This window comes from Episyrphus balteatus, chromosome 2 (assembly GCF_945859705.1).
Source record: "Episyrphus balteatus chromosome 2, idEpiBalt1.1, whole genome shotgun sequence".
Classification (NCBI taxonomy): Eukaryota; Metazoa; Arthropoda; class Insecta; order Diptera; family Syrphidae; genus Episyrphus; species Episyrphus balteatus.
This window is the reverse complement of record NC_079135.1, coordinates 8729230-8756830: the sequence shown is the minus strand read 5'-3', so window position 1 is coordinate 8756830 and position 27601 is coordinate 8729230. Positions and strand designations below refer to the sequence as shown.

General features: G+C 32.3%; 1 protein-coding gene across 3 annotated transcripts; it reads left to right on the top strand.

The window, feature by feature from the left end:
- The first annotated feature begins 3322 nt into the window (after positions 1–3322).
- On the top strand, positions 3323–26845 carry LOC129909961 (protein artichoke). Of its 3 annotated transcripts, none has more exons than XM_055987143.1 (4): positions 3323–3562; positions 24671–25685; positions 25751–25949; positions 26014–26845. In XM_055987143.1, exons 1-4 carry the CDS (start codon positions 3531–3533, stop codon positions 26736–26738), a joined length of 1971 nt encoding a protein of 656 aa, XP_055843118.1. In that variant the 5' UTR covers positions 3323–3530; the 3' UTR covers positions 26739–26845. The 3 variants fall into 3 exon arrangements, with proteins under 3 accessions (XP_055843118.1, XP_055843117.1, XP_055843119.1); XM_055987142.1 differs by lacking the exon at positions 3323–3562 and adding an exon at positions 11237–12259; XM_055987144.1 differs by lacking the exon at positions 3323–3562 and adding an exon at positions 22362–22402.
- Positions 26846–27601: the final 756 nt, after the last annotated feature.

The following is a 27601-nucleotide window of genomic DNA, read 5'->3' as shown; positions in this document are numbered from 1 at the left end:
TGTGAAAAATTAAAATATAGAGCTCCTAGAAAGCAACCAGTGTGATTTTTAGGCTAAGTGAACCCAAATGCATTAGGTTCGATAAGAAAATTTCTGGAAAATTTTAACAAACAGTTAAAATAAGCATAACTTTAAAATAAGTACGAAATTACCCCCAAAATGTGGAAAACTAAAATATTTCAAAAAATAGAGCTCCTAGAAAAAAATAAATGTGATTTTTAGGTTTACTGACCCCAAATACATTGAGTTTAATATAATTTTTTCTGGAAAACTTTAATTAGGTAACCCTCAAAATAAGAAAAACTTAAAAATTAGTATGAATATTTCCCCAAATGTGAAAAATTACATATTTCTAAAACTAGAGCTGCTAGAAAGAAACCAATATTATTTTTGAGCTAAATGAACCCAAACCTATAAAATTTGATATAAATCTCTCTGGAAAATTTTAAAAAGTTGAAAATTGTTGGCCAGTGTATACGAATTGACTTTGAAAAAAAATTAAAATTTCGGCCTACAATTTTTTAAGAAATAACCGTATAAATTAAATTTTACCACCATACATATAAACGTTTCTTATTTTAAAATTTGCTGTGAATCGGATGGCAGAATAGAGATGTTAGCAAGTTTATATAAAGTTTTGATGTATCAAAAAGGTAGTAAAAATTTAATATTAAGAAGTAAGGTCGACTCCCTTTAAGTCACGGGACTCGAAAATCGGTTCGAGTTAGAGGGGAATTCGAGTTAGAGAGATTTATTTTATATTTTTTCTTCAAAATTGTTCCCCGAAGATGTCCCGAAGATGTCCCGAGCATGTCCTGGGCATGTCCCGAAATTGCCAGAGCATGTCCCGAAGATGTCCTGAGCATTTCCCGAGCATGTCCCGAAGATGTCCCGAGCATGTCCCAAGCATGTTCCGAGCATGTTCCGAGCATGTCCCGAAGATGTTCCGAGCATGTTCCGAAGATGTCCCAAACATGTCCCGAGCATGTCCCGAGCATGTCCCGAGCAAGTCCCGAGCATGTCCCGAAGATGTCCCGAGTATGTCCCGAAGATGTCCCGAGCATGTCCCGAACATGTCCCGAGCATGTCCCGGGCATGTCCCGAGCATGTCCCGAAAATGTCTCGAAAATGTCTCGAAAATGTCCCGAGCATGTCCCGAAGATGTCCCGAGCATGTCTCGAAAATGTCCCGAAGATGTCCCGAGCATGTCCCGAAGATGTCCCGAGCATGTCCCGAGCATGTTCCGAGCATGTCCCGAAGATGTCCCGAGCATGTCCCAAAGATGTCCCGAGCATGTCCCGAAGATGTCCCGAGCCTGTCTCGAAGATGTCAAGAGCATGTCCCAAAGATATCCCGAGCATGTCCCTAATAGTCCCTTAAACTCATATTCAAAAAAAGAAAAATAACAATTTTTTCAATTAAATAAAAACTATGATTTTTTCGTTCAAATTTTTTCTGATATAGTGTTTTTTTTTTTTGAAAAGCCATTTTTTGAAATTTGAGTTAATTAATTTTGAAAAAAAATGTGTACATTTTTTGAAACAAACAATATTTATTTTTAAATAGCCTTTAAAAAAGGTTTCATAATTTTAAAAGCAAATTTTATATTTTTATTGTTATTTTAACAATAAAATTAAATTAAAATTATTCTTTAAATTTTGCCACAAGAGAAATTACGTTCTATAAGTAGTGCATTTTATTTATTCTGCTTTAAGTTATTTTTTTTTACATTGTATTTTAAGATTAAATCGTTAAGACGTACCTAACTGTTTGTGTTATACATATTTCCCCAACTAACATCTTTATTTTATATATCATTTTGAAACATTATAAACCTTTTGAAAGATGATTTGAACTCTACTTTACACTTTGTCTGCTTAAAAAAATTTGTAATTAAAAAGTAAAACTCAATCATCTTTCTTTCAACTTGCTTCAAATTCGTATACATACCAACCGGCTTCTGGTTGAGTGAAAACTCTGAAAAATTTCCATTCAATTATATTATACCCGCGAAATACAGACATCCGGCGCCTTAAATCTAAGCCAATTTGTAAAACGATCCATCGGACACATATTGCGAGCTTGCAGTTAATCATCTCAAACGTGCATATCTCAAATGGCGCGTACGGAAGTCATGTTATTTCAACGCAAAAAATATGCTACCACATTAGCAGAACTCGCCCGGTCTGCTGCAAATTACCAACAGTAGCCGCATAGCCATCACCAACGATATTATCACGATCACAGGGATCAACAGACACCCAATTACCATGGCATTAGTAAGTGTAGTCTAAATTAGGGTTACCAGAGTTACAAATTGTGATTTCATTCACGCTGGCAGATAAGGTTTCAGGGTCTTGGGGTTCATGAAACCCTCAACAAGAAAAAGTGAATTTAGAATTTTAAGGTCTTATAAGTTATTGCGGTTATCATTTTCTGGGTTTTTGATTTCTTGAAGTAAAGTGTAAACAAATCATTTTTGTAATATGTAAAAGGGTAACCCTAGTCCAAGAATACCCTCTTTGGGAAAAACAATCAGCTAGAGCATAGCTCTAGCTCCCTCAACCTCTTTTCTCCTTCGGCTCCATTCTCATCATGATTAATACACACAGCGCCACACTTCAGCGATCAGCACAGAGATGGATTATCTTGTTTAGATTTATATCAGCACATTCCCGATCCCGATGCGACGCCGGCCGGCAGCCACATCATTCGCATTCCGCGATTCCCATTCTGCCACTGCCACGCAATCCCACAGCAGCCGTCCAACATTTCAGATTTTGCTAAGTGACGTTTCTTCATTTCTGAGCATAAATCATTTGGAAATTTTTAACCAACAGAGATAACCGTGCCGATGGTGCTGGGTGCTGCGGTGCTGGTGATCCACGAGCTTAGGAATGGCAATGGTCGATGGCGCCTGGGCGCCATATTCCTGTTTAATTGCCTGCACTCGCATTCATTTCCAATTGCTATTTGATGACGTACTTAGAAGAACAGACTATCAGAGGGACGACCAAGACGACAACGACGATATGTTAGGCTAGCTGGCTTTTGTATCTCTCTGTCATGTGCCACAAGTTGTGATATTACGTCCTTTCTTTTGCCTTTTGGCTTTTGGCTGCCAGAGGCTGGTGGTGGCTGTCCGTCAGTCAGTAGTTTTGTTAGTGCACGAGACATGCCCCAACTCAATGTAGCAAGTAGTTTGTTGTACAGATTAACTAAAAATAAAACAACAATATCAAGGATGTTTTTCTTTTTTTGTTTCTTTTTTGGTTCATTTGATTATTCTTTTTTTTTTTTTTTTTGTTAATTAAATAGGAAATATGCGCATTTTTGAATGGAAATTGCTATCAGACGTCAGAAAACAAATTGTTCTGGAATGCTGTCGTCAGTCGTTTGGATTGGAATTTTTTTCGGCCACAAAGCAGACGCCACTCAGTAAAGAATTTTAATTTAGTCAATAAGTTAATTAAAAAATTCCAGGGCAAATCGACTCAATCGGTTTTTACGTAAGGAACAAGAAAAAGAGGATGGGCCTTTCAGATAGCTGTGTACTAAGTATGTAGGTATTATTAATTAATGATTATTGTGAACATTTTTGTTTTTCTTTAAAAATAAAATACATGACTGGGTTGTACGTATTTGCTCTTGAAGTACATTAATATTAGTTAACTTAAATTGCTCAAATTTAACGCACTTCCTATTTATTTTAAAGTAAAGTCCTGCTATTACTTTATGCCACAGCATCATGGTTATTTTCTCAAATGCGACAATAGTGATCTTAAATTAAAGGTATGGAATAATATGTTTGTCGGGAAGATTTGGGGAGAGATTTGCTGAAGTCTGTCTGTTAACCCGCGAGCCTTTTAAAGAAGAGTCATAAAATTTCATGGAGTTAAATCTGCTTTACAACACCTACGGAGTTAGCGATCCTTTCTAGACCTAAGTTAAGTACCCAAAAATACTTGACTGATGCCCTCGAACAGCATCTGGTTTCAATCACCCCTAGATTTGGTCCACAGTTTAGTCTGATGCACGATAATGCATGCTAGAGTAGTTTGAGAATATCTTCAAGATTTTAATATTCCAGCTTCGGATTAACCACACAGAAATCTGGATTTGAATTCAATAGAACATGTGTAGGAAATATTGAAAAGATGCATTCGCGACCGAAATCAACCTCCAAGCAGTCTTGATCAACTGAAAACTTCAGTGAAAGAAGTGTTAAAACAAAACCTTCAAAAGTTAATTAGTGGAATGGACAAACGACTCCAGGTTGTCATATGCGCTAGAGGAGACTATACCAAGTATTGCATACAATTATGGGAAAGAACCGTCACCCGCTTCCATTTTTTTTAAATTTTTCTTCTTAAAAATAAAAATTATTTTATAATCAGTTTTCAGACCTTGAATTGTTAAATTTGGTTTATCTTTTTTTTGGTTGATAATACTGTTGCAGTTTAGCATTTTTTCGACTTGCTAAACAATAACAAAACACAAAAAACTTTTTTTGATACAAATAAAATAACTTAAACCATTTCTTATTTCAAAAAGTAAAAAAGCATTTTTATCAGAATTACTTTCAGCTTTACGTATGTATGTTATGAAATGTAATTAAACCATCGATAGAGGCGTTTTCGAAAAATTTCAATTGACCAAAAATTGTTTTAACTGTAATAAAAAAACTAATATTAAAAGTAACCTTGCAAACAAAGGACCCCGCACAATTTGTATGGGAAGTGGCCCTCGGTGAAACTGTCTAAAATTTTAGTATATTGTTCTCTTGAAGCCCTTGATCAAAAGTCGATAAGGGCAGAAAGTCGAAAAATGGACAGTTTTTAAAATAACGGGTTTTTTCCGATGACCATCTCAAACCTTTTAAAAGGGATAGTAACTCTCTTATTGTGTTTTACGCTATTTTTTAGTATAATCCATAGGTTTAAAGGGTCGCTGAAACCGAATCCGAAGTCCATTTTGCCCCATCACGTCAGATTTTCAAGATAACCTCAAAAAATATTACATCCTCAAAAATTTTTTTTTTTTGATCTGGGAGTGCGACTATGTTTATTATATGTTTTTCGGGTCGCTGAAACCAAATTCGAAGTTTATTTTGCCCTATCACGTCAGGTTTTCGAGATAACCTCAAAAAAGATGTTCGTTTCTTTTTTGATGTTATCTCGAAAACCTGACGTGATAGGGCAAAAAAGACTTCGAATCTAATTTTAGCGACCCGAAAAACATATATTTAGCACTGTCGCACTCCCAGTTCAAACAAAACATTTTTTTTTGGGCTGTGATATTTTTTGAGGTTATCTTGAAAACCTGACGTGATGTGGCAAAATGGACTTTGGATTCGGTTTCAGCGACCCTAAAAACCTATGGATTCCACATTAGAATAGCGCAAAATACAATTTAGAGAGTTACTATCCCTTTTAAAAGGTTTGAGATAGTCATCGGAAAAAACCCGTTATTTTAAAAACTGTCCATTTTTCGACTTTCTGCCCATATCGACTTTTGATCTAGGGCTTCAAGAGAACAACATACTAAAATTTCAGACAATTTCACAGAGGGCCACTTCCCATACAAAATGTGCGGGGTCCTTTAGATTTTGTGACAAAAGCATGAAATTTGAATCCTTGCATAATTTCCCATAATAATTTAAAACGAATTATTCAAAAATTAAAATTTTGGTTTTAATTAATTATGTTGGGCCAGCGGCTATTCTCAATATGAGTAACTTCAGCGTCGGGGAGCAAATGTCTAACGCGCTTTAAGGATGACCGCTTCAGTTTTTAAAATAGGCCGTCCCGCCTTTCAAATCCCGCTTTACAATTTATAAGCGGTATGGCATCATTGCCCTTTGGCTTCACTTTTTCGCCGTATCCATATCGGCGGCATCCATTTTTATCAGTTGATACTCAATCTTCTTTACCTAACTGAGAGAGAGAACAAGTAGCCGGTAAACCATAGCCGTCCTACTCTCCCTCAGTAAGGCAAAGAAAGAAACCTGTCAAAAAGAAAGATTAAGTTGGGAGTGGGAATGGAAACAAGAATAGTTTTTGTTACGGCAAATTTTTTACCGTAACAAGCTGACCAAAATTCCAAAATTTAGAACTCAGGAAAGTGTTTAATGATGTACATTTATTTATTTTTCACTACCTACTCTGTTTCTGTCAGAAAAAGCAGTGTAGCGGTTTATCTTAGTGGGTCACTTGGGTGTATACGTAACTTTTTTTTATTGCAAAACTCAATTGTTCCGTTTTGTTTGTGTTTTAATGAATTATACAAGTTACAATTTAGAATAAAAAAAAAACAACAAAATAAAGAAAGGAAAAGTGATATTTAAAATAGTTCTATGTTTTTGATTACCTACCTTATTTTTTGTGAACGTATTTAAAAGAAACACTTTCAAAAAATATGAGTTTACCCAAGAATTGGAGTATGCTTAAACTTATTTCACAGTTAAGCTGTAAAACAAATAAAATGCAATACTGGGTCGCACGTACTTGCTCTTATGGTAAAATTGTTTCAGTTGTAAAATTGTAATTCTTAATTTGTTTCGAAAAAATACCATTTCAAATTGAATATTTGAATTGACTCGTTTGGTTAGCAAACCAAGTACACCACTTTTACAGAATTTTACAGGTATTAGATTTAATTCTCAGGGTGTTTCGGTATTAGTTCCAAACCCTCCAATTTTCCTCAAAAAATACTTTCTCACGTTAAAAAATAAATGAAAGTCATTTAAGTCGCTTTTTTTCTAAATCTTAAAAGCTTTTTTCACATCCGGTCATCTACAAACTACTTAATAAAAGTCGTTTTAATAAACGGATTTTTTTTTTAAATATTTTTTTATTTTTTTGTTTTGTAATAATTTATTTACTTCGAATTACAAACAAATAAACAAATACTTTATTGTCCAAAACTCACCTTAAGTCAATGTGCTTAAATTAAATGGAATGCGCTTAATTAATTTCATCACAAAATAAACAAGTTTATAAGTCTTTTATTTTATTTAATACCAACAACAAAACTCTCTATTAATATTATTCAGGAATTTTTAAAATCTAAATTATGATGACAATAATTGGATTATTTTTATTTCTGATATAAACAAATGATTTTTATTTTTAGAATGACTTCTTGTTGATTATTGTTAACAATAAAAATAAAAATTCATCTATAAATAACACCCACACCTTGAAAAAATATTATTGATGGTGGCTTACTGCTTACAGTGGCGCCATAATGCACTTGACCTTTTTGGATAAAAACAATCAAAAGAAAACAAAAAAAAAAAAAAAAATCAATAATGTTGATCACACGCGACGCCTTGAGAGAAAGGAATTTACCAGAAAATTGTTTTAAATTAGTTTTTATTGTTTGTTTTATTTTTAATCAAATGTTATTTATTTTTAGCCATGATTAGTGTTTTTTTTTAAGTAAAATTTGTTTTCTATTAAAAAAAAAAAACGCATACATTTCGCCTACGTAAAAAACGTTAAATACGTCAAATGAGGTGGGCCAGAATGAGCGATTATGAAATTTTAACGACATTTTTTTTATTTTCCTTGAATTTGTGGTTCATATTTTAATAATAAACAAATGATTAATAAAAACAAAAAAAAACAACTTTTAAGGAGTATTTATACAAATATATTTATTTATATAATACACTTTTACCACGGTGCTATTATATGGGCAGTTATTAGAATTCCAAATATGAAGTGAGACTTCCAATACTTTCAGAAAAAAATAATCATAAAATATGCACTAAAATTGTTAGTCTCATGAAACTAAGTAAAAAGTCTCAGAAGAGTTTATAATAATATCTTGGGTGGAAATATCGCACCTTTCCCGCGAAATTATCGTAAGCGAAATGGTGCTTACGATGTTTTTGTTTACAGAAAAATTTTTATTAGTTTTTAGACTAATTGGAAACGATGTTGATGTGAATGTTTTCTTGAACAATTTATTGATAAGATTAAGACAAAAAAGTTATATCTTTTTCGTTCCTAGTTTTGGAAAAATACATTTATATTTTGTCCATAATTCATAATTTAGATTGGCGCTTACGATAATTTGGCGGGAAGGGCTCGATGTCTTTTTGAGGAGGTAGAGACTAGAGAGTAAGGGAATGAGGAAATATGAATGTTAACAAAACGAAGAAACAAATGTTGGTGAAATAAAGGCACGGACACATGATTTTGATCCAATTAAGAAATTTTAATCGTTCATTTTTTTGGCAAATAAAAAGTGTTTAAAATTTCTTATGAGGTCAACATTTTTTAATTTAATGGCTTCTTAAAGGTAATCAATAAAACTTATTTAAACGTATTGAGCTGGATTGCTGGATTACCGGGATTTACCGGGTTTTGTAGAAAACCAAATGATTTTTTTTTTGAAGATTATAAACAAAAACAAATGTATGCAGCACTCTAAAGTTCTTTCGAAATTTGTTTCTATATCAGAAAAAATAAAAAAAAAATTTCCATTACAACGGTTGGTACGGGATTTTTCTAAATGTTACGTCTCTCTTATCCCAGTTATTAGACGAAGACTGAACTAAAAATACTTTTAATTTAATTATAATCATCAGAATTCACTCCAAAATATAGAAAGAAGATGTCATGAATATGAAAACCCTTAACCCTTTCAGACACAGCGTTACTCTCATGTAACATATTTTTAAACATTCGTAAAAAATACTCCATTAAATAATTTTTTTTAGGTTTCGATGGCTCAATTGAAAGACAAAAATGCCTAGTTACTGGATTATTACAAAAAGTTAGTGAAATATCATATTTTTATTTTTTTTTTTATCGAAAAAGGGAAATTCACATTTTTTTTCTTTTTTTTTTGCAAACAATTTTTTTTTATACAGGGTGTCCCAAAAGTTAACGTCGAAACGAAAACGGTAGATAGGGTAGGTGGTGACAGTTATCAGAAAAATAATAAAAAAAATCGCAGCCATATAATTTGGGAGTTTTGGGCATTTGAAAAAAATTCGAAAATATGGTCACCCTGTGACGGTTTTTCATGTGCCGATGCCGTGACTACAAATCTTAATTTTTCTCATTTTTTTTCTTTTGTTACGGAACCTTGAATAACCCTGCTATCAAATGCATTCAAAAATTTTAACTCAGCTGTATCAGTGCACTACAATGTTTCGGCAAGTTGCCTTTAAAGTTGGTGTGTTCAATTCTCTTTTCAAAATGGTATAACATTGTTGGGAATATTTTATAAATAACCGAGATAAATTTTTTTTTTTTAAGAAACCCGACTTTTTTATGAGGTAATTTTTCCATATTATTCAAGTTTTGTACCCTTTCAGAATTCAGAACCTTTCAGAATACAAAAACTTAAATAATATGGAAAAATTACCTAAAAAAAAGTCGGATTTCTTATGAAAAAAAATTTTATCTCGGTTATTTATGAAATATTCCCAACAATGTTGTACCATTTTGAATACGATACGATATATATATTTTGAGCTAAGACAATAAGCTTTCAGATGGTGTAAAAATTTGTATAGGTTGTTAGGGAAAAAAATGGATTTAATAGTGTGAGAAGATAAAAATACGTGTTTTTTCGCTTTTTTTGATGGAAATTGATCGAGTTTAAAAAATTCTAGCTCTTTTTGTAGATGTCTCATAGACTTGATCGATATATATATATAGCTAAGACAACAAGCTTTCAGATAATATAAAATTTATCTAGGTTGTCATATAAAAAACATGGATTTGAAGGTGATAGAATAAAGATAGGTAGATTTTTTCTATTTTTTTTTTGCAAGAAAAATAATTTTTTAAGGTTTCACTTCTACCACGTGTTAATTGCACACATGACTTTTTTTTTTATGTTTGTTACCTCATAACTTTGGACTGAGTGAACCAATTTTGATAATTCTTTTTGTATTGGAAAGCTGGTGGCTGCAGTGTGGTCCCATTTCAATTTCGTTCATTTATAGCCATAGGAACTATTAAAAAAACCATAAAACCCAGTTTTGATGCATGGAAGTCGGTTTTGTTTTTTGATAAAAATGATTATTCAATAGAGCAAAAGTAGTTCAAAGTAATTTTAGTTTTAGTTCCCCTTCCCAAAGAAACGCAGCTAATAAGAATTAAGTTTCAAAGCTAACCATTTTTCTTGAGACAGAGAAGAAAAATATCCATTCCCCGATCAGACGTCGACATAAGGCAAAAAAAAGGACATTGGCAGGTTTTTGATTTGGGCTGCTTTTAGCAGAATTAAGGTCGACTGCGGTTTTATATAAAGCTTCTGAGCTGTTTCCCCTATAGTGAGCGACCCAGTTATTCATTTTGTTTTTTCTTTAAAAACGGCTTACAACATAAACATATTCAAAAAAAACGACTTCCTTACTACAGGAATCAGTTAATCTTTTTTTTCCTTTCAAATTTTCCGGGGAAATAATGCTTATTCAGAAATGAAAATCAAAAAACCAAAATATAATCTTTTAATAAATTTATTAGATCAACTTATAACACCACAGGTTTTTTTAATCAAAAACATAATCATTTCGATTTATCAAGAAACGCAACATATCACAAATATTCAGCTCGTCATCTATAAATGTAATGGAATTACCCACGTCACAACCTCCAGATGTAATAATTGCAGGGTTGCTGTATGAGCTGCCCATAGAGTCCCCAAACAGCTACCAACTGATGACACTCTAGCCAATCCAAATCTTAAGCTCTAATAAACCCCAAAAATAACTGAGAAAATGGGGAAAGCTTGCGTTGATCTCTCCAAAAAAATCAAATTGCACCGCACACAATCACTTCATGCGAATTCCTCTGGTGATAGAGCGGGGATGTCATTTCTGATTGGCGACTACGCCACAAGTTGCAAGGGAGAAATCCCAAAACAAAAGCAACAACAACCACAGAAGCAAAAATCAAAGGCAAACGACAGCGCAGCGGTTACGCTGCTGTGGCTGTAAAATCTTGTTGTAGATGAGAGGAGTTCGCATTCACAGCATCACTGACTCTCTTGAATTGATCTTGTCGCGATATGACTCTTTTTTTTTCTGTTTTGTTCGGGAGACACTGTGAGCTAGCTGAGAATTATTATACTCAATGACGCGCAGCTCTGAGACTCTAGCTCTAGCTGCTTGAAAAAATAATATAATCATCAGTGGAGAAAAAAACAACAACAACAACAAAAACAACGACAACGACGACAAAGATGATGCTGCGGCTGGCTGTTGCTGCTATTGATGAAGTTCGCGGTGATCGTTTAGGGACTCTATCGTGGTTCTTCCATTGAAAATCGTTATCGTTTCCATAGTCGAATCCAAACCGTGCTGGTATGCAGACGTGAAATTAGCTTCCTCTCTTACGAATACGTTGTACCTACATTATTTTTTGTTGTTGTTTTTAATCTTAAAATTTCAATTCAATTCAATTTCCAAAACTAGAAGATCCTTTTTTTTTCTTAAGGACTTTTTGTGTGTGTATCTTTGAGATACTTATTTTACTTAACAAGCTATTCGGGTTTTCCTAATTTTAATGAGCTAATTTGGATAATTTTCCGCAATCGTTTTTGGGAAACACCAAACATCTGGTCAGATTGTCCTTTTTTGTCCTTTTTTTTTTTGAGTCAGTCACATTGCCGTTAAATGCCCTGTGTATTATATTTTGAAAGTGATTTTTGTGGATTTGTGTTGCAATACACATTTGAATGTTAAACGTGTGTAACTAAAGGGGATTTTCCCCGAAAAATAAAATACAAAATAAATTAAACATATTTCACTATCTCGAATAAAATTGTATTAGAATAACGAAGATAGAAAAAGAAGTTTTGAATTTTTGAGTGTGTGCAAAAGATTCTCGTTTTTTAAATGTGATAGAAATTTCTCTCACAATTTGAATACCTATACAAAAAGTTATAGTGAAACCCTTAAATAAAACGTTAAATAGAAAGTTCAAACCCCTTTTAAAATGGACACTTTAATGATAATTTGGAACATAGCCTCGCTGCATTGTGCAGCGCGGCCTGAAATCTCACCGTGCACTTGTGAGCCAATGCTTATTCAAAATCGCATCGAACTATCATGCGAGAAAGTCGATTCTTTCAATCAAATTGTCGATGCATTAGCGGCGGGCAAGTTCTCGTCGAATTTAACAATAAGTTTGCAAATATCTTATTCGCAACTCGATGATTTGGAGATGCGATCTTTTTCTGAAATGAAGCTTAATATGATTAAACTTCGAATGATATCCGATAATTTAAGGTAAATATTTAAAAAACATTAATTGTTTTCTTGATATTTTTAAATTTTGTATTGAAATTTAAAATTTTTGCAACAAAAGATATAGAGTTGCTATACGAGTCTTTGTTTCTGTTTTTTTTTTTTCTGAAGATTGCTTATTCTCTTCCAAAGAACGAGGAGAAAGCGTGTATATGGATGTTTTGAACGAGAATTCCTCAGAAATGTTAAGGCCTCTTATCATCAATGTCTTTATGTTTTATTTTTTTTTTTTTTGCTTTTTTCGTTATTTTGAATTTTATAAAGTGACAAAGTATAGGAACGAAATTCTTATTCTTTTGGAAGAGTGTAATGTTTGTGTATGTAGATTAAATTTTATTGAAAAAGAAACTGATATTGTTATTGTTGTGATGAGAAAAAAAAAAATATGAAAATATAACAGAATAAGCGGCACATCTCAAGTTATTCTTTAAAGAAATGTGGTTTCTGGTTTATTATTTGTTCTTATTTTTTTTTAGAAGAAGATTTTGTAAAAACAATAATTGTTTATTCTTAAAAAAAAAAGCGTGATCAACAGGTCATACCACACTCGAATGCTGTACAAAATCTGATTTGAAATTCTTCTTAAGGAACAATCACCCTTGAGATTGTTTTTTTTTTTTTTTTTGTTTTCTTTACCAATATCTTATATTTTCTTTCTCTTTCACGAGCAATGTACTTCATTTTTTGGGAACAGAATACAAATGCAACGGTTTAAAAATATACTTTTGACGTGCAAATACGTCACATTTACGATTGATAACGACAAAAACAGAATGTAAAATTCTACAAAGAATCGTAGGAATGATGATTTTCTTAGTGGAAAATTGTTTAACAGGTTGTCGGTGGATCACAAAGCAATGACAAAATTATACATATTTCATAATTGAAGAATATCCAAATGGCGCCCAACAAAGTAGCTTTTTTCGGTAGATTTTTATATATTTTGTGTGTTTGAGAAAAGTGGGATTTATTCATTATACAGTTCTATAGATTTGATTTCATTAATCAGTTAATAAACAGGTAGAGCCATTTGGAGTATACATTTTTAAATAACAACACAAATTTTCAATTAAAAAAAACACTTCTTACTGTCAACGCTTTCACATTTTATTGCATTTCTTTACTTACATTTTTGTTGATCGTTTGAAAATTGAATGAAATTATAATTTTGGTATCTTTCTATGATTAAATACATCTGTGAATTCGTTTTTATTTAAGAAAAACACAAAAAACTGACAATAATTGGAATTGGTGTAAATCCGGGAAAATTATATTCAACACAGCGTACACGTCCCTAATACGTGCCAGACAAAAGTTAATATTTTATGCAATATAAATTTCTCCATTGCATGTTTAAAACAATTTTTGCAACAATCTTGTTTCTATTTCCAAATTACACTAGACTGGCTGGTGAAGTGTAAATGCTGCCCAAAAACTTAATTTTGTTAAATTGCTGATTGCGTACACTTTTTTCTGCACTTGTTTAATAAATTAATTAGAAACTGAAAAAAAATTGCCAACTTGATTTTCATCTCAAAAGGTTTGTCCTAACCTTTCAAAGCTTTGCTTTCAATAGGTAGTTTTTTTTTTTTAATAAAAGTAAAACGGACTGTTAACTAGATATTTATTCAAAATGTAAGATAGAGCTTTTTATTTTGTTGTAAAAAATTTAAATATTCAAAGCAGTCAATATCCAAATAATATGTACAAACATTTATATAAAATAACGTTAAAAAGCACAAATTCCAGCCTTACTGGCCTTCTTGCACTTGAAGCAGTATTGAACAAAATTTTCGATTTCAACAAAATTGACTATATTTGAAGAGTTATAACTTGGAAACCATTATATAAACTTTAACATAACAACAAAATTTTGGGACATAAACAGTTAGAAAAATATTTTCAAGAACATGTTGAAATTTATGAAATTCCAGAAAAGAGCAGTTGGCAGGGCCTCTTTCCGGTCAAAGTTTTTTTTACCGTTTCCGACCAAAATTCATTCTTGGTCACAGATCACCAAGGAAGGCAAAAGAACTTTTATTGGTCCAAAAAACTTTGTTCCATAAGGAAAGAGGATTATTTTCTAATTTCATATGTATCAAAATTGTTCTGCCGGAGTAATTTCATTTACACCTGTTTAAGGTATGCCAATCCGAGATTTTTAGTGAATTGTATATCAAAAGTAGCTTGTTTTTTTTAGTGTAGTTTGGAAGATTTTACGCAATACTAGTTCTCTTGTGTTTGTTTATTTGCCTTAAAAAAAATAATTCTTCATTTATTTGTTTAACAAAGGCGCTGGAATTTTATGAAACATGTTTTAAATATGTAAAAATTTAATATCTAAAATATTTGCCCTATTAAAATTAAAAAAGAATGTATGTAGGTCGAAATACTTTTGTCATTCAAAGAATAGAACTTCTAATACAAATAAAAAATGCAGCCTCAAAGCCAAATACCACCCATGACTGACTGACCACCATAAGATTCACCATAACATACTTGTTAAAGTACAGTTTATTCTACCTTCATCAAGTCTAATCGTTACAAATTGTTCTCATCAGATCGAAAATTGTAAATCCATCAAAATAATTATGCCGGACACTAAATAAATTTTCCACCCAACTGGGGGTTGATCGAAATAGATATTTTTTTTTGTTTTAACAAAAGTGTTGGAATTTCAACCCTAGGTAAAAATCGTTTAATCCTCCGATGTCACCAATGGGCCATGATTTTTATTGAAAATTAAATAAAAATAAAACATAATTTTTTTTCCAAAAAATAACGAATTTAATTTATGTTTAGTATTTTACAAAATGTTTATAAATAGTATAAAATGCTTTATAGAAATCTATGATACCTACTTGAATCATGAGAGCAAGTACCCAGTCATACATTTTAGTTGTTATTACTGGGATTACACCTTAAAATTGTTGTGAGCTCTTGGTCTATATGAAATTATAAAACACTCCAAAGTAGAGTATTTAAAAAGCCATTTCGCCAGTTTTATAAACCCAAAAATTAAAGTTACAAAAAATAGGTATTGATATTAGCTGTGTTTTATTTTCCTGGTGATCCAGATCAAATCATTGTTTTTATTTGCTTTACAACAAAAGTCGGATTTCGTTTTGTTATTGTAAAGCAAATAAATACAATGATCTGATCCGGATCACAGGCAAAATAAAACACAGCTATTGAGTTTAAAAAACTATGTTTTGTTTAACGAACCTTTTTATTTTTCGGTAATTTTTAATGAATTTTTTAAACTTAAAAATACTACGAGTAAAAAACGCCGATTGATATTAATCAGCTGATTAAATGAAAAACAAAAAAAAAAAAAACATCATTAACTCGATCAAACGCATAAACAAAATCCAACAACAACGAAAAACTTAATCATTACATTTAAATATAAATCTTTTCACATTTGCTTATCAGCCGAAAAAAATGTGCATCTTAGGTGATAAAGAATAACAAATCGTTCTTCTACATACAAACACATATGAATCAAATTAAAAAATTTTGTTTCTTTTAGTTTTATCAATGAAATATTTCCAAAGGTCATCCATCTAAATACACACATACTCATAACTCAACTTATAATGTAGGTGCCGTCAGAAAGGATTCTTATCGTAATCATTTGGTGGCGGTTAAGAGATTACTGATAACAATAATCGTTGTCATAATCACACTGACAATTCATTCAATTTTATTTTCAAAAAGGAACGTTAGAGATATCAAATAGAAAATTTTATATTCATCTCATATCAAAAAGATTCGAAATGGCAACAATTATTATTTATTCTTATTTAGCCGGTAATTGCTGGTTTTGCCACTGTTTCATAATATCGTATATTTATTTTAATATGATCTACTGATTATGTTGTCGTATATTGTACGTAACCAATTTAAGATCCTCACAACAAGTTGTAATCTTCTAGGAATACATAAATATACACATCTCGTTTTTAAATTCACCTTTTTTTTTATTTTTGCAATGGGGACAAATTCGAAAATATACACGAACGAAACCCAATTTTAAATGGAAACACCGTGTCATCGATATTCAAAACATCATTGATCGAATAAACGCTCGCGGTTATCGCTTCGGACTGTTGCGAGATTGCAGCCGTTTAACGACCACTTTGACATTTTTACGATTGGCGCCAGCAATATTATTTTTTTATGGCGATATTATATTTTCTAGTTATTGAATAAAAGTTGTTGTTGTGCGTGATCCATGAAGATGCGTATAATACCATAGCTTTGTCATAGGCATCATCAGGTTCAGAGTACGCAAGGAAGTTCACGTGATAGGGATTGGAGTAGATTTTTTTAAGTAAACGGAATCAATGCAGTCCAATTTTTTGTGATTATTTTGTATTCAGATAGTTGCAAATAAATGTAAAGCTGCTAGTTTTAATTAATAATTATTATAAAGTTTGTTTTGTTATTTATTGTCTGTTCTCTTAAATTAAAGTAAACAATAATAAATAATAAATAACCATCGTATCTGACCCAAATCCAATTGTTTCGTTGATTAAATAATTTCAAGTCAAAGGTACTTTTTTCTAAAAAACTGCGTAAATAAATAAATATTTTACTCAACTTTGTCACTGATTGTGTGATTTTTTTGGCTACCGAAATTGCGGCATTTGATTGCGAAATAACTGGGGATGATATAATCAACCTGAATAGTTAGCCATAACGGCGCGGTTCTATAATAACAGTTCCTTTTGAAACACCACCCAGTTTAAAATTCATAATTTAGTAAACTTTTCATTCGCTATTCCAAAAAAAGAATGTTGGTTTGACAAGTATCTGCGACCTGCGATTTGAGATTTTTATGGTATTCAGAGGAATGAAATTTTTTGTTGGAATAATCGAAGAGCTCCATAAGCTTTTTGAAAAAATTAATTGATGAGCGCATTCCAACTCAAGGTTCTTTTTAAGTAAATGGCCAGATTTTTAGAGTATCAACGAATTAGATGTTTCAGTCACCTAGGTAAACAACTAGAAAACCACTTAAATCCAAGAGCCTCCTAAAGATTACAAGACCTTTATAGGATATTTAAGGTAAGACTACATTTAACTGACCAGTACCTCATGGTACTTCATTCTCAAATAAAGAAAAGTGATAAACCCAAAATTTAGCTTTGCCGTACTTCGCTAAGATATTCATAGTAAAATGTTATTCCCAAGATCAACTGTTTTCAGAAAGATTAGAAAATATAAGATTTACTGCATCCAGAGAGATGACATTGGATGTTGCGTGTTTAGAAAAACCGTCAGCATTAAGTTGGCAAATTGGTTGCTAGAAAACATAAAAACAAGTGTTTTATTTAGTTTCTATCCGGGACGAAACCAAAGTTTTTAGAATTAAAGTAGTTTCAATTCAGAGGATTGTGGATCTCCTTGATTACGATCTCCTTGTTTTAATTGTTAAAATGAACGCTTTAATAAAGTTTAACCTTCTGTCGGCACACGGGTGCGAATTTGGCAGGACAAAAATAAAAAGTGGTCACAAAAAAATGCCTTTATGAGGGTGAAAATACATTTTTTTGGAATTGTGAATAGAATATTCGAATTCCTCGGAAAATTCTACATCAATTTCATATCGTCGGCACAAAGCCAAAACCGCGAATCTGCATTTTTGGACATTTTCACTTTAATGCCCCATTTAACTTGTTATCGGTCCCTCTATCCACTGCTTCGACCCCAATCATCGATCTGTTTCCTAAAAGCCTAAATTATCAATTTCCGTAGCACGAGTTCCCATAAGATTGCATGAATTTCCAAAACTTTGAAGCCGTTTTTCTCAAAACTACAATTATGCAGATTCGTGGTTTTGGCGTTGTGCCCACGATATATGATTCTCTATTAAATAGTGAGACTGAAAAAAGTTCTAGCGACATGAAAAAGTATGAACCAAATTCGCAAAAAAGAGGTCTGCCTACAGAGGGTTAATAAGGTGTACCTACAAAAATTCAGTGAAGTTTTTTAAAGCATCAGGAGAAACCCCCAAATTCGGTTGCAATAGGAAAGGTTTTTTAAGGAGAAATAACAACAATTTGATTGCTCTCTCGAGGTTGAATTTTTAAAAGAACTAATTTTTCTAGTTAGCAATTCCTCATAGTTTAAAATTTCTTATAAGACTTCGTATCTCAAAATAATAATTTATGTAAATAACAAATCTTTGAAAAAAAAGTAGTAAATACCCATGTGTGATAGTAAAATTGCTCACCCATAATAAATTAAAGTAGGTACACCTACGTGCGGTCCTTGAGTAAAATATCATAATACGCTATTTACAACTATTCAAACAATTATATTCAAGCAATTATGTCCTAAAGAACAACGTATTATTTACAAAAACAAGAAAAAAATATAAAAAAAAAAAAATAATAAATACTTGTTGAATTGGTTGTTGGTCTTTTGTTTATGTAAATGAGGAAGTTACTAATTCGTAAAATTTCCAAATCAAATTCAAACAATTATTTATTATTATTGTATTTTCTTGTGTGCCTTGCGTTGTCGATTGCGAATATGAGTCTACACGACTCTTAACTAAATTCAATTAGTCGCTCATCTTTGACGAAATTGACGGCTCGTCGTCGTCCGTCGTCGGCGGCGCGAGGCGGCTTCGTGGAACTTTTGCGCATTGCTATTCCTGATATCTTCGCTTTGCGAATGAGTGTTTATTTCTCCGATATACTGATACTGTCACCCAAGAGGACACTCAACGAAAAGACTCTCTATGGACACACTTATACTTGCAAATATGTGTATGATATATTTTTTCATATCATTTCATGTTGATGAGGTTGACAATTATTGAAGTGTTTTTTTTTTTTTTTTTTTTTTTTTTCGTAAATGGGAATGAAATGTGCCGGGAAGTCCAGTAGTTCTACACTTCGACTCTTGAAAACTCATGTGGTACTATGATGACTAGATCCTATAGAAATATCAGCAATGCGTCGCGTCGTTGTTCGTACGTTGCGTCCGTCCGTTCATTCGTTCCTTCGTCGTCAGTCTTCTTGAACGTTGAAATTTTATGTATGAAAGTATCGAATCGGGTGGGATGGAGGGTGTACCTAATAAAATGAAAACATCATCATCATCAACATCGTCGTCGGATCAACATTCACTGAACTTGATCAGTTTTAATATAATTGTCACACGACCTATTTGGCCTTTGGCCTTTGATTGATCATAACAATTGATCATCATTTAATTTGCGCCCAAGAAAATATTTTATTCTGATATTTTTTTTTTGTTTTAGTGTTGGTTTGTTTTCTTATTTGTGTGACATGTGTGTTACTGTTCTCTGACAGCGAATAGATTGAAATGACGTTTTTTTCATGTTGAAAATGACTGCAATCGAGGTAGCGTTTTTTCTGTTGATTGTGATTGATAAAAAAAATAATAATATGCGTAAATAGTTTTGAGATGACGGAATAGGGAATCAAATCATCAGAGATTTGCTTTTGTTGAAAAATACTGAACAATGATTCAATTTGTATTTAAAGTATTTTTTTCGAATTGAAAAAGTGGCGCCCAACGTAGAAGAAATACACTTATGTTTTACTGGAGCTCTTTCTAAAAATGGTGTTTTGAAATTTTTTTTTATAGTCGTTTCTTCTTCATTGATATATTATATATGGTGTTTTTTTTTAATGGTAATGTTAATCCCCAAGCTCAACAATGTAAAAAGTCTTCAATTTTGAAATTTTTCACACTGTGGACTTAAGCAACTGTTCCATATACTTAGCGTTAGCTTCAATCTAAGAACATAACTCTTATATAAATTAGATGATCTATTGCAATTTTCCGACTTCATGTCTCAATGTAAAATAAGCTTTAAAGAGGGATTTCTAAAAATACTTAAAGCCCTTTTCAACTTTTTGATTCACGTGAAAGTATCAAATATGAAAGGTTGAAATGGCAGTAGAAATGTGAATAAATTCCAATCAATCAAGAAGAACGAGTTTCACGTGGAAATTTTTCCACCTGAAATATTTTTGTTCACCCGGAATTTTAATAGCTGTTGTGAGCTTCCTGTGAAGGAAATTTACATTTTCCACTTAAATTGTTTTTCATTTGCAACCAAAAGTTTAAGTGAGAAAAAACATGGCTTTTCGGCATGAACTCATAATAGGGGAAAAGTGAAACTAAATTTTTCCGGGTGGAATCTTGTTTAAGTGAAAACAACAACAACAACCCGATAGCTGAACACCTTTAGACCACCAACAATCACCAAAATAAAAAAAAAAACGGCTACTTGAATCGATGAGAATCAACAAGAACAAACCTATCAACAGATGTGCACTGTGTACGTTATGGAGTGACAGTTGAAAATATTAAATTTTCCATTCGTCTGTACAGATAACTATAATTCTCCTCAAATCCAACACAAAAAAAAAAAAAAAACGCAAAGACAAAAAAAAAACTAAAAAGTGTAACAAACAACAGAACCACGGAAATAAACAAACTGATTATTAAATTTCTTGCTAGTTTTCTACTTCCACCACGCCAGAACTCTTCATAATATTTAAATCCGATTTAATCTCATTATAAAATAAGTAATAAACAAACGCACTTTGCTTGTCAAAGCAGTGTTGTTCGAGTTAAATATATCAACAATCCACACCGCATGCATGACGCCAGGCGCCAAGCGCCAAGTACTTGACATCTTTCATTCTCTAAGTCAATTACTTCCCTTAATGAAGACACTCTACTGTATTCTCTGATGAAGAACAATGGGTGAAGATCGTTAATTTTCTTCATAATTTGTTTCTTTTTTATTTGTCATATTTCTTCCAACACCACAACCATATTTCTGTATTACTTACTCATGCATGCATTGAATTGGAAGTGATATACTTTTATTGGAGAACTACTGTCATTCGCTCGGACATCATCACAACGCACAATATAATGGTGCGGTTGTTGTATATATACTCGTAGTGTAGATAGCAATTTGATTGTTGGCCTTTTGCACTGCAATTGAAGTGAATGTTTTGGAATTTACTATAAAACCCCACTTTGATGTAGTGTATGCACTATATGGCTATGGGGTGACACTATATTGAACTGGCCTCTATCTCTCTTTCTCTTCCTCTCTCTATCTCTCTGAGTAAAGTTAGATTAATTTTAACTGAATTTGCAAATTAATTCATTTAAATAATAATTAAATTCGCACTTGTTTCGAAGCAAATGAGGAAAGAGCATTTCGAATTCGAAATGTCATTTATGACAGGTTGTTCTTAATTAAGTAAATAATGATGTCGAGTTATTATTTTGTCTTAATTAATACATTGGGTGATTGAAGTCGTGGAATTTGTTTACCAACTAAGAAAGAACTGAGACTTGCAGTTGATGACCACGTGAAATGAGAAAATGTGGACATAAAGACGATGACAGATGTTAAGCCATTACTCATTCGTCTGACAGTAGGGTTGTTGTATGTCCCAGGATCACGCCTGCAGGACACTGCACTCAACGACATCACCTGTTGTTGGCTCAGGAAGACTTAATATTATAATACATGCTAAATGTTTTATTCATTAACCACCGCCTCCTGGCTCCTAAAGTCGTTTCCTAGTCGTCTTTTGCTTCTTTTACGAGATCAGAAACTCAAGGGATTTCCTTCCTTTTCCTCTATATACATAAATTAACTCGTCTTCTTGGCTATTATAAGCACATTCCGTTACGCATTTTTCCATAATTGCTGGCGCTATGCCTTGGAGGCAAAAAAGGTATTATTAAATAGTCGTGTTGTGGGCTATTTTTAGAGGACGGTCGGTGGTGGTTGAATATTCTCTTGCGTTGATTTTCAAGTGGAGGATTCTATTTTTAATTTTAATGCAAATTAAGTGTTTCCAATTAACGGCGCTTTCAGGATTAATTATATTTTGTAGACGGCTTTTAATAGACATGCATTTTGTGGAAAAATGACATTTCAAAATAAGTAAAGGTATTATACATATTCATTAAAATTATGCAACAACTTCAACAAGGATATGTACGATGGAAAAGATCGATGAGTGACAGGCTAAACTGTGAGAGCTATTTTTAAAAACTGCGAAGTTATCCTATACCTATGTATAAGAATTACATCATTGAAAGGTGACTGCAAGTTTTTTTATATGCAATCTTTTTAATAGAGTAAAATGCTAATTAATAATTTTATATGGTAATTTTGCAATTTTGGTAAGCATGCAAAATAATTAATAGTTCAATATACAACTATGCGATAGTTAAACTTCGAACAGGACAAAATTGCTAAGTTTTAGCGTACATAATCTTATTTATGAAGAACACCATTAACAAATATAATAAATACAATCGGACCTAAATGGCTTCCTTGAGGAACTTGACAAATTTTATATATTGACCATAAAACTTCTGTATTCAAACCCTTTTAAACTCCCATAGTATCAATTATATCGTAGGCACAAAGCCAAAACCGCGAATCTGCATTTTTGGACATTTTCACTTTAATGCGTCATTTAACTTGTTATCGGTCCCTCTATCCACTGCTTCGACCCCAATCATCGATATGTTTCCTAAAAGCATAAATATCAATTTCCGTTGCACGAGTTCCCATAAGATTTCATGAATTTCCAAAACTTTAAAGTCGTTTTTCTCAAAACTACAATTATGCAGATTCGTGGTTTTGGCGTTGTGCCCACGATATGACCTCTTAAGCCAAGCATGTTTATTTGACAATAAATCCAATCTTGGATTAAACAACGCAATCAATAACAATGCATGAATACAAGATTGCGTTAACTCAGTGAGAAGAGTTAAAGCTGAACGACCTTTCACACAGAAAAATGATTGGTTAAAAACAACGTAAAACTCGTGTAAAATTAACAGAGGGAGATTGTTAATAAAGCACCTGTAAACTAACCCGGTTAAAATTACATGAGTTGACTCGGTTGTTCAAAATTGTTTAATCTTACCCACTTTCTCGGTTAAATTTTTACCAAAATCTCAAATTTTTACCAAGTTTCTTGATAAATATAAACAAGTTGATCGGTAAATATAACCTTCTTAAATGGTGGTTTTAAACAATTTAACTACGTAGTTTTTAACCAAGAGTACAAGTTTTGGAATAGCGGATAATTTAGCGATCGGAAATTAACATTTGACGTATGTATACTTAAGTGACAGTGGACTATCAAGAAGTGATCTTAAACCAATTAAACCATGAAAATCCGAGACCAAATTTCGATTCCCCTAAGGAACAGGTAATAAATTGGGTAGAGGAATACACAGAGAAAAATATGACCCGCTAAAAACTAACAGATTGCCATATTGTTTTACCGTCCATACATTTCATAAGGAAATCTTATTAAAATCAACGATTAATAAGGTTTTTTTTAATGAGATTTCTTATTATTTTTATAGAGAAAATCTTATTAAAATTTGACTGAAAAGTTGATTTTTTTTGCAACTTAGCACTAGAACAAAAATCGCGATCAATAATTTCATGGCAGGTTGGTTCAGGTGGTAAGGTGGGCGACTAATGATTTGAAGTCTCCAGTTCGATTCCCAGCCTGGTCATCGTTTTTTTTTTTTTTTTCAGATTTTAAAACAATAAGGAAAACCCGATTGTTTTAATAAGGTTTCCTTCTTGGATGAAAACCATAGAGAAATCTTATTGTTTTTGTTCTATTTTATGTGGTCTATTTTTCTCTGTGTAGTTAATAGAATTTAAGGAAGGATCTTTAAATTCCAGGGAGGTGACCAGCCTGCTAAGCTGTTACCGCTGTAGTTTAATGTGGTTAGTTAAAGAATAAACTGGAATTTATCCTCTTGGAACCATTTGATTTGAGAAATTTAATTTTTGTTGTATGTTCCCAAGGCTAAGCGTGATATTTTTTGTATCTCTTTAAAAGTAAAGACCTATCTATGATTGCATCACTCCTGAGCAAGCTTATTAAACTTTGATATATAAGAAATTAAGGTGTCACTTATGTCAAATACTTACCCTAGATCTTTTTTTTTTTTTAATTTTTTAAGTCTTTTTTAATTTACGCAGACATTCTTATCATAACAAAAACAAAACCTTATGCGCTCGCACGGTTTCTTTTTCTATAAATAAACAAAAATCCTGATAAGGTAAATAAACAAGTTCATGATTGACAGTTTTATATTATACAAAACAGAAAGAAAGAAAATAAGTTCATGAATGGAAATCATCCAGATGATTCACTTCAGCGCCATCCAGATTTATGCGTATATATTTAACAAAAAAAAAAAAAAATTCATACCTTATCACAACAATAACAATTTATGCATATTTAATTCAACAACAATAACAAAAATATACTTACACCTACAATAACAATAAAATTCAACAAATCATTGTACTCTTTCTAATTATAGGACTATTCCAGAGATGCCTTTCCGTGGACTATCAAACTTGGAATACCTTGGTTTAGCTGAAAACGATTTAGACGAAATACCGAGACATGTACTGCATCATTTACCGAAAACATCGACGTTAGACTTGGGGAAGAACAAAATAAAAGCAGTTCTACAAGATGACTTTAAAGGGAATCCCAAGATAACCTTTTTAATATTGGTTAGTAACAATATAGCAAGATTAGATAAAGGAGCATTTCCCACAGAAGTCAAATCCTTACATTTGGGTCGAAATCAAATTACAACTCTAAATGGAACTTTATTAGACCTCCATGACTTGGAGTCACTTTTCATAAACATGAATAACATCCAATCTCTAGAAAACGAATTACCAGCCTTACAGAATCTCAAATTCATTCTTGCCCAAAACAACAGTCTTGAAAAACTTCCCCAAAGTATGAGAGACATGCCTAATCTCGACTCGCTCTTCTTTCAAAACAATCGACTCAAATCTTTAGATGGTGTTCTACGAAATGCCAAAAAACTTAAAGAATTCAAAGCTCACAACAATCAAATTGAGTATTTGGCTCAAGATGAATTCCTTGAGGTTGAATATTTGGAAATTATTGACATGGCCTACAATAATATCAAGTCACTCAATAATTCCCTCTTGCCAATGAAACGACTGATCAAGTCTAATTTTTCATTCAACGAAATGGAAGTGTTTTCGATGAATGAAATTCGAGGCTTGGAATATTTAAGAGAGCTGGACATTTCGTATAACAAAATTCAAAAACTCACTGGACGGCAAGAGAATCGAATCGATCAGCAATCGTTTTTAGTTGAATTGTATTTGGATCACAATCGATTGATATCCTTAGATGGCGCCCTAATGGGGCTCAACAAATTGAGGAAGTTAATGCTGACTCACAATCAAATCGAACGCATAGACCCGGATGATTTTATCGGTTTGGAGAGTTTGGATACTTTGGATTTGTCACATAATCAGCTGTTAACATTGGAAGAAACTTCAACGGTAAGTTTGTTGTATTTGATTAGCGATTTTCCGATCTTTAACAATTTTGCTTTTTATCATTTTAGACGGTTCTTCCATCATTGAAAACAATACGAGTAGCCTACAATAATCTTACAAAATTGGAAAAAGATTTCCATGGCTTGCCAGTATTGTGTCATGCCAATTTGATGCACAATCAAATTACCTCTGTCTCAGCTGATCTTGTTTCGAAAACTAAGTGTTCCAATCACGGCGTTCCGGGAAAACTTGAAATTTGGCTTGAACGTAAGTTAATAAAGATTTTCAATTGCAGAATAATATTGAATAATAATTGTTTCGTTTTCCACAGATAATCCAATTATGTGTGAATTTGAACGTGTAAACGAGCTTTGTCCAATAATGTCCTCACAAGAAGCAAGCATTCGTGGCAAGTCACAATGCTACGAAAATGATCGTGAAGTTTGTAGCGAAACACCATTACTTCTCCAAGCAACATATTCCGATAATCTTCCCTTGATTATAAAATCTGGACAGATACTCCAGTTCGTTGCTGTCCCATTAAATCCCGTTCCATATCAACCAAAGCCTATGAAAAAGGTAGATTTGTTGCCAGCGATCATTTCACCGAGTAGTTCACAGTACATCAAAGCTCTACCGGCAGCAGCTCCTCCTTTGACAAGTCTTCTGTCAACAACGCCAACAACAACTTCCACCACAACTCCACCAACGACAACTACAACCACAACTACAACAACCACGACGACAACACCAGCGCCATCTATTGAAATAGAATCGATCACACAAAAAGATTCACCATCTGTGCCGATAGATTTACAACATGCAGATGAAATAATCCAAGCTGTCATACCATTGCAAAATCCGACAGATTTCCAAACAGATTATCCAACAATTGAGTATGTTCCATTGCCAGAAGAAGATTCGGGTCAATCGAATTTCTCCGATGGCGAGGATAATTCAGTTCAAGAAGTTTATTCGCCAGTTGTTATTCCCAGTCCTAGCTTAGAGAATTCACAGAGGCGCCTAATGCAAGAAGAACCGCCGGAAACACCGTAGGCCTAAGACGATGGGGGCGCCCATGTTGGTATATAAAAGTTTAGTTTTGTTGAGATGAGGTCGAGATAGAAGAGACAGACAGACGACGATGATGTTGATGAGGAGGAAGGAAGTGGGAGAGCAAATGTTTAAGTTATTAATACATTTTTAATTATAAGTTGTTTTTAGTTACAAGTAATTATATTTTTATTATTAATTATAATTTCGTTTTTTTTTTTTTATTTTATCTATTATACATTTTCAATTGACTAAAAAGGAAATATCTGATTTTTTTTTATTATTATTTAATTTATACTACAAGAGAATAATGATAAAAATGAAGAAGTTTCATAATGTAGAAAATTGTTGCAAGTAGAAGGAACAAAAAAAAATTATAAGAAATATTAGGAATCAAGTTTTGTTTTGAATTTCTTTTTTTTTTTATTTTTAAAAATAATATTATAAATATTATATGTGTGTGCATGCAGGCTGGAGATATTATTATAATGTACTTGAGAATGTAAAGCCAATCCAAAATAGAAATGAAAAACTCTGATGTAATATGTATGTATAAGGACAGTACGATATTATAGTTTTGTAGGAAATAAACAAAAAAAAAAAGGTATTTTCCAAAATTTCTTTTGTGTTATATGTGTATTTTGAAAATGTTGTGTTGAACATCTTGAAATTGTTGTTATAACTTCCTAATTTGGTATCTCAGTTTTAAAGATCGAAGCAAAATTTCCAACTAATCTTTTAAAGGTATATAAAATTAGTTCACTGTTGCGTATACGTAACATTTATTTTTATATAAAAGATAATATATTCAAAATTTCTATTCCTCACTGCGAACCAATCAATATTTTATGATTATTTTCAGAATT

What these genes read in the sequence shown, in the direction of transcription:
- LOC129909961 (XM_055987142.1), top strand. Translation starts at nt 11,967, where the DNA reads ATGGACACTTTAATGATAATTTGGAACATAGCCTCGCTGCATTGTGCA. An exon ending in ATGATATCCGATAATTTAAG is followed by an intron (nt 12,260 to 24,670) that starts GTAAATATTTAA and finishes TTCTAATTATAG; the next exon opens with GACTATTCCAGAGATGCCTT. An exon ending in ACTTGAAATTTGGCTTGAAC is followed by an intron (nt 25,950 to 26,013) that starts GTAAGTTAATAA and finishes CGTTTTCCACAG; the next exon opens with ATAATCCAATTATGTGTGAA.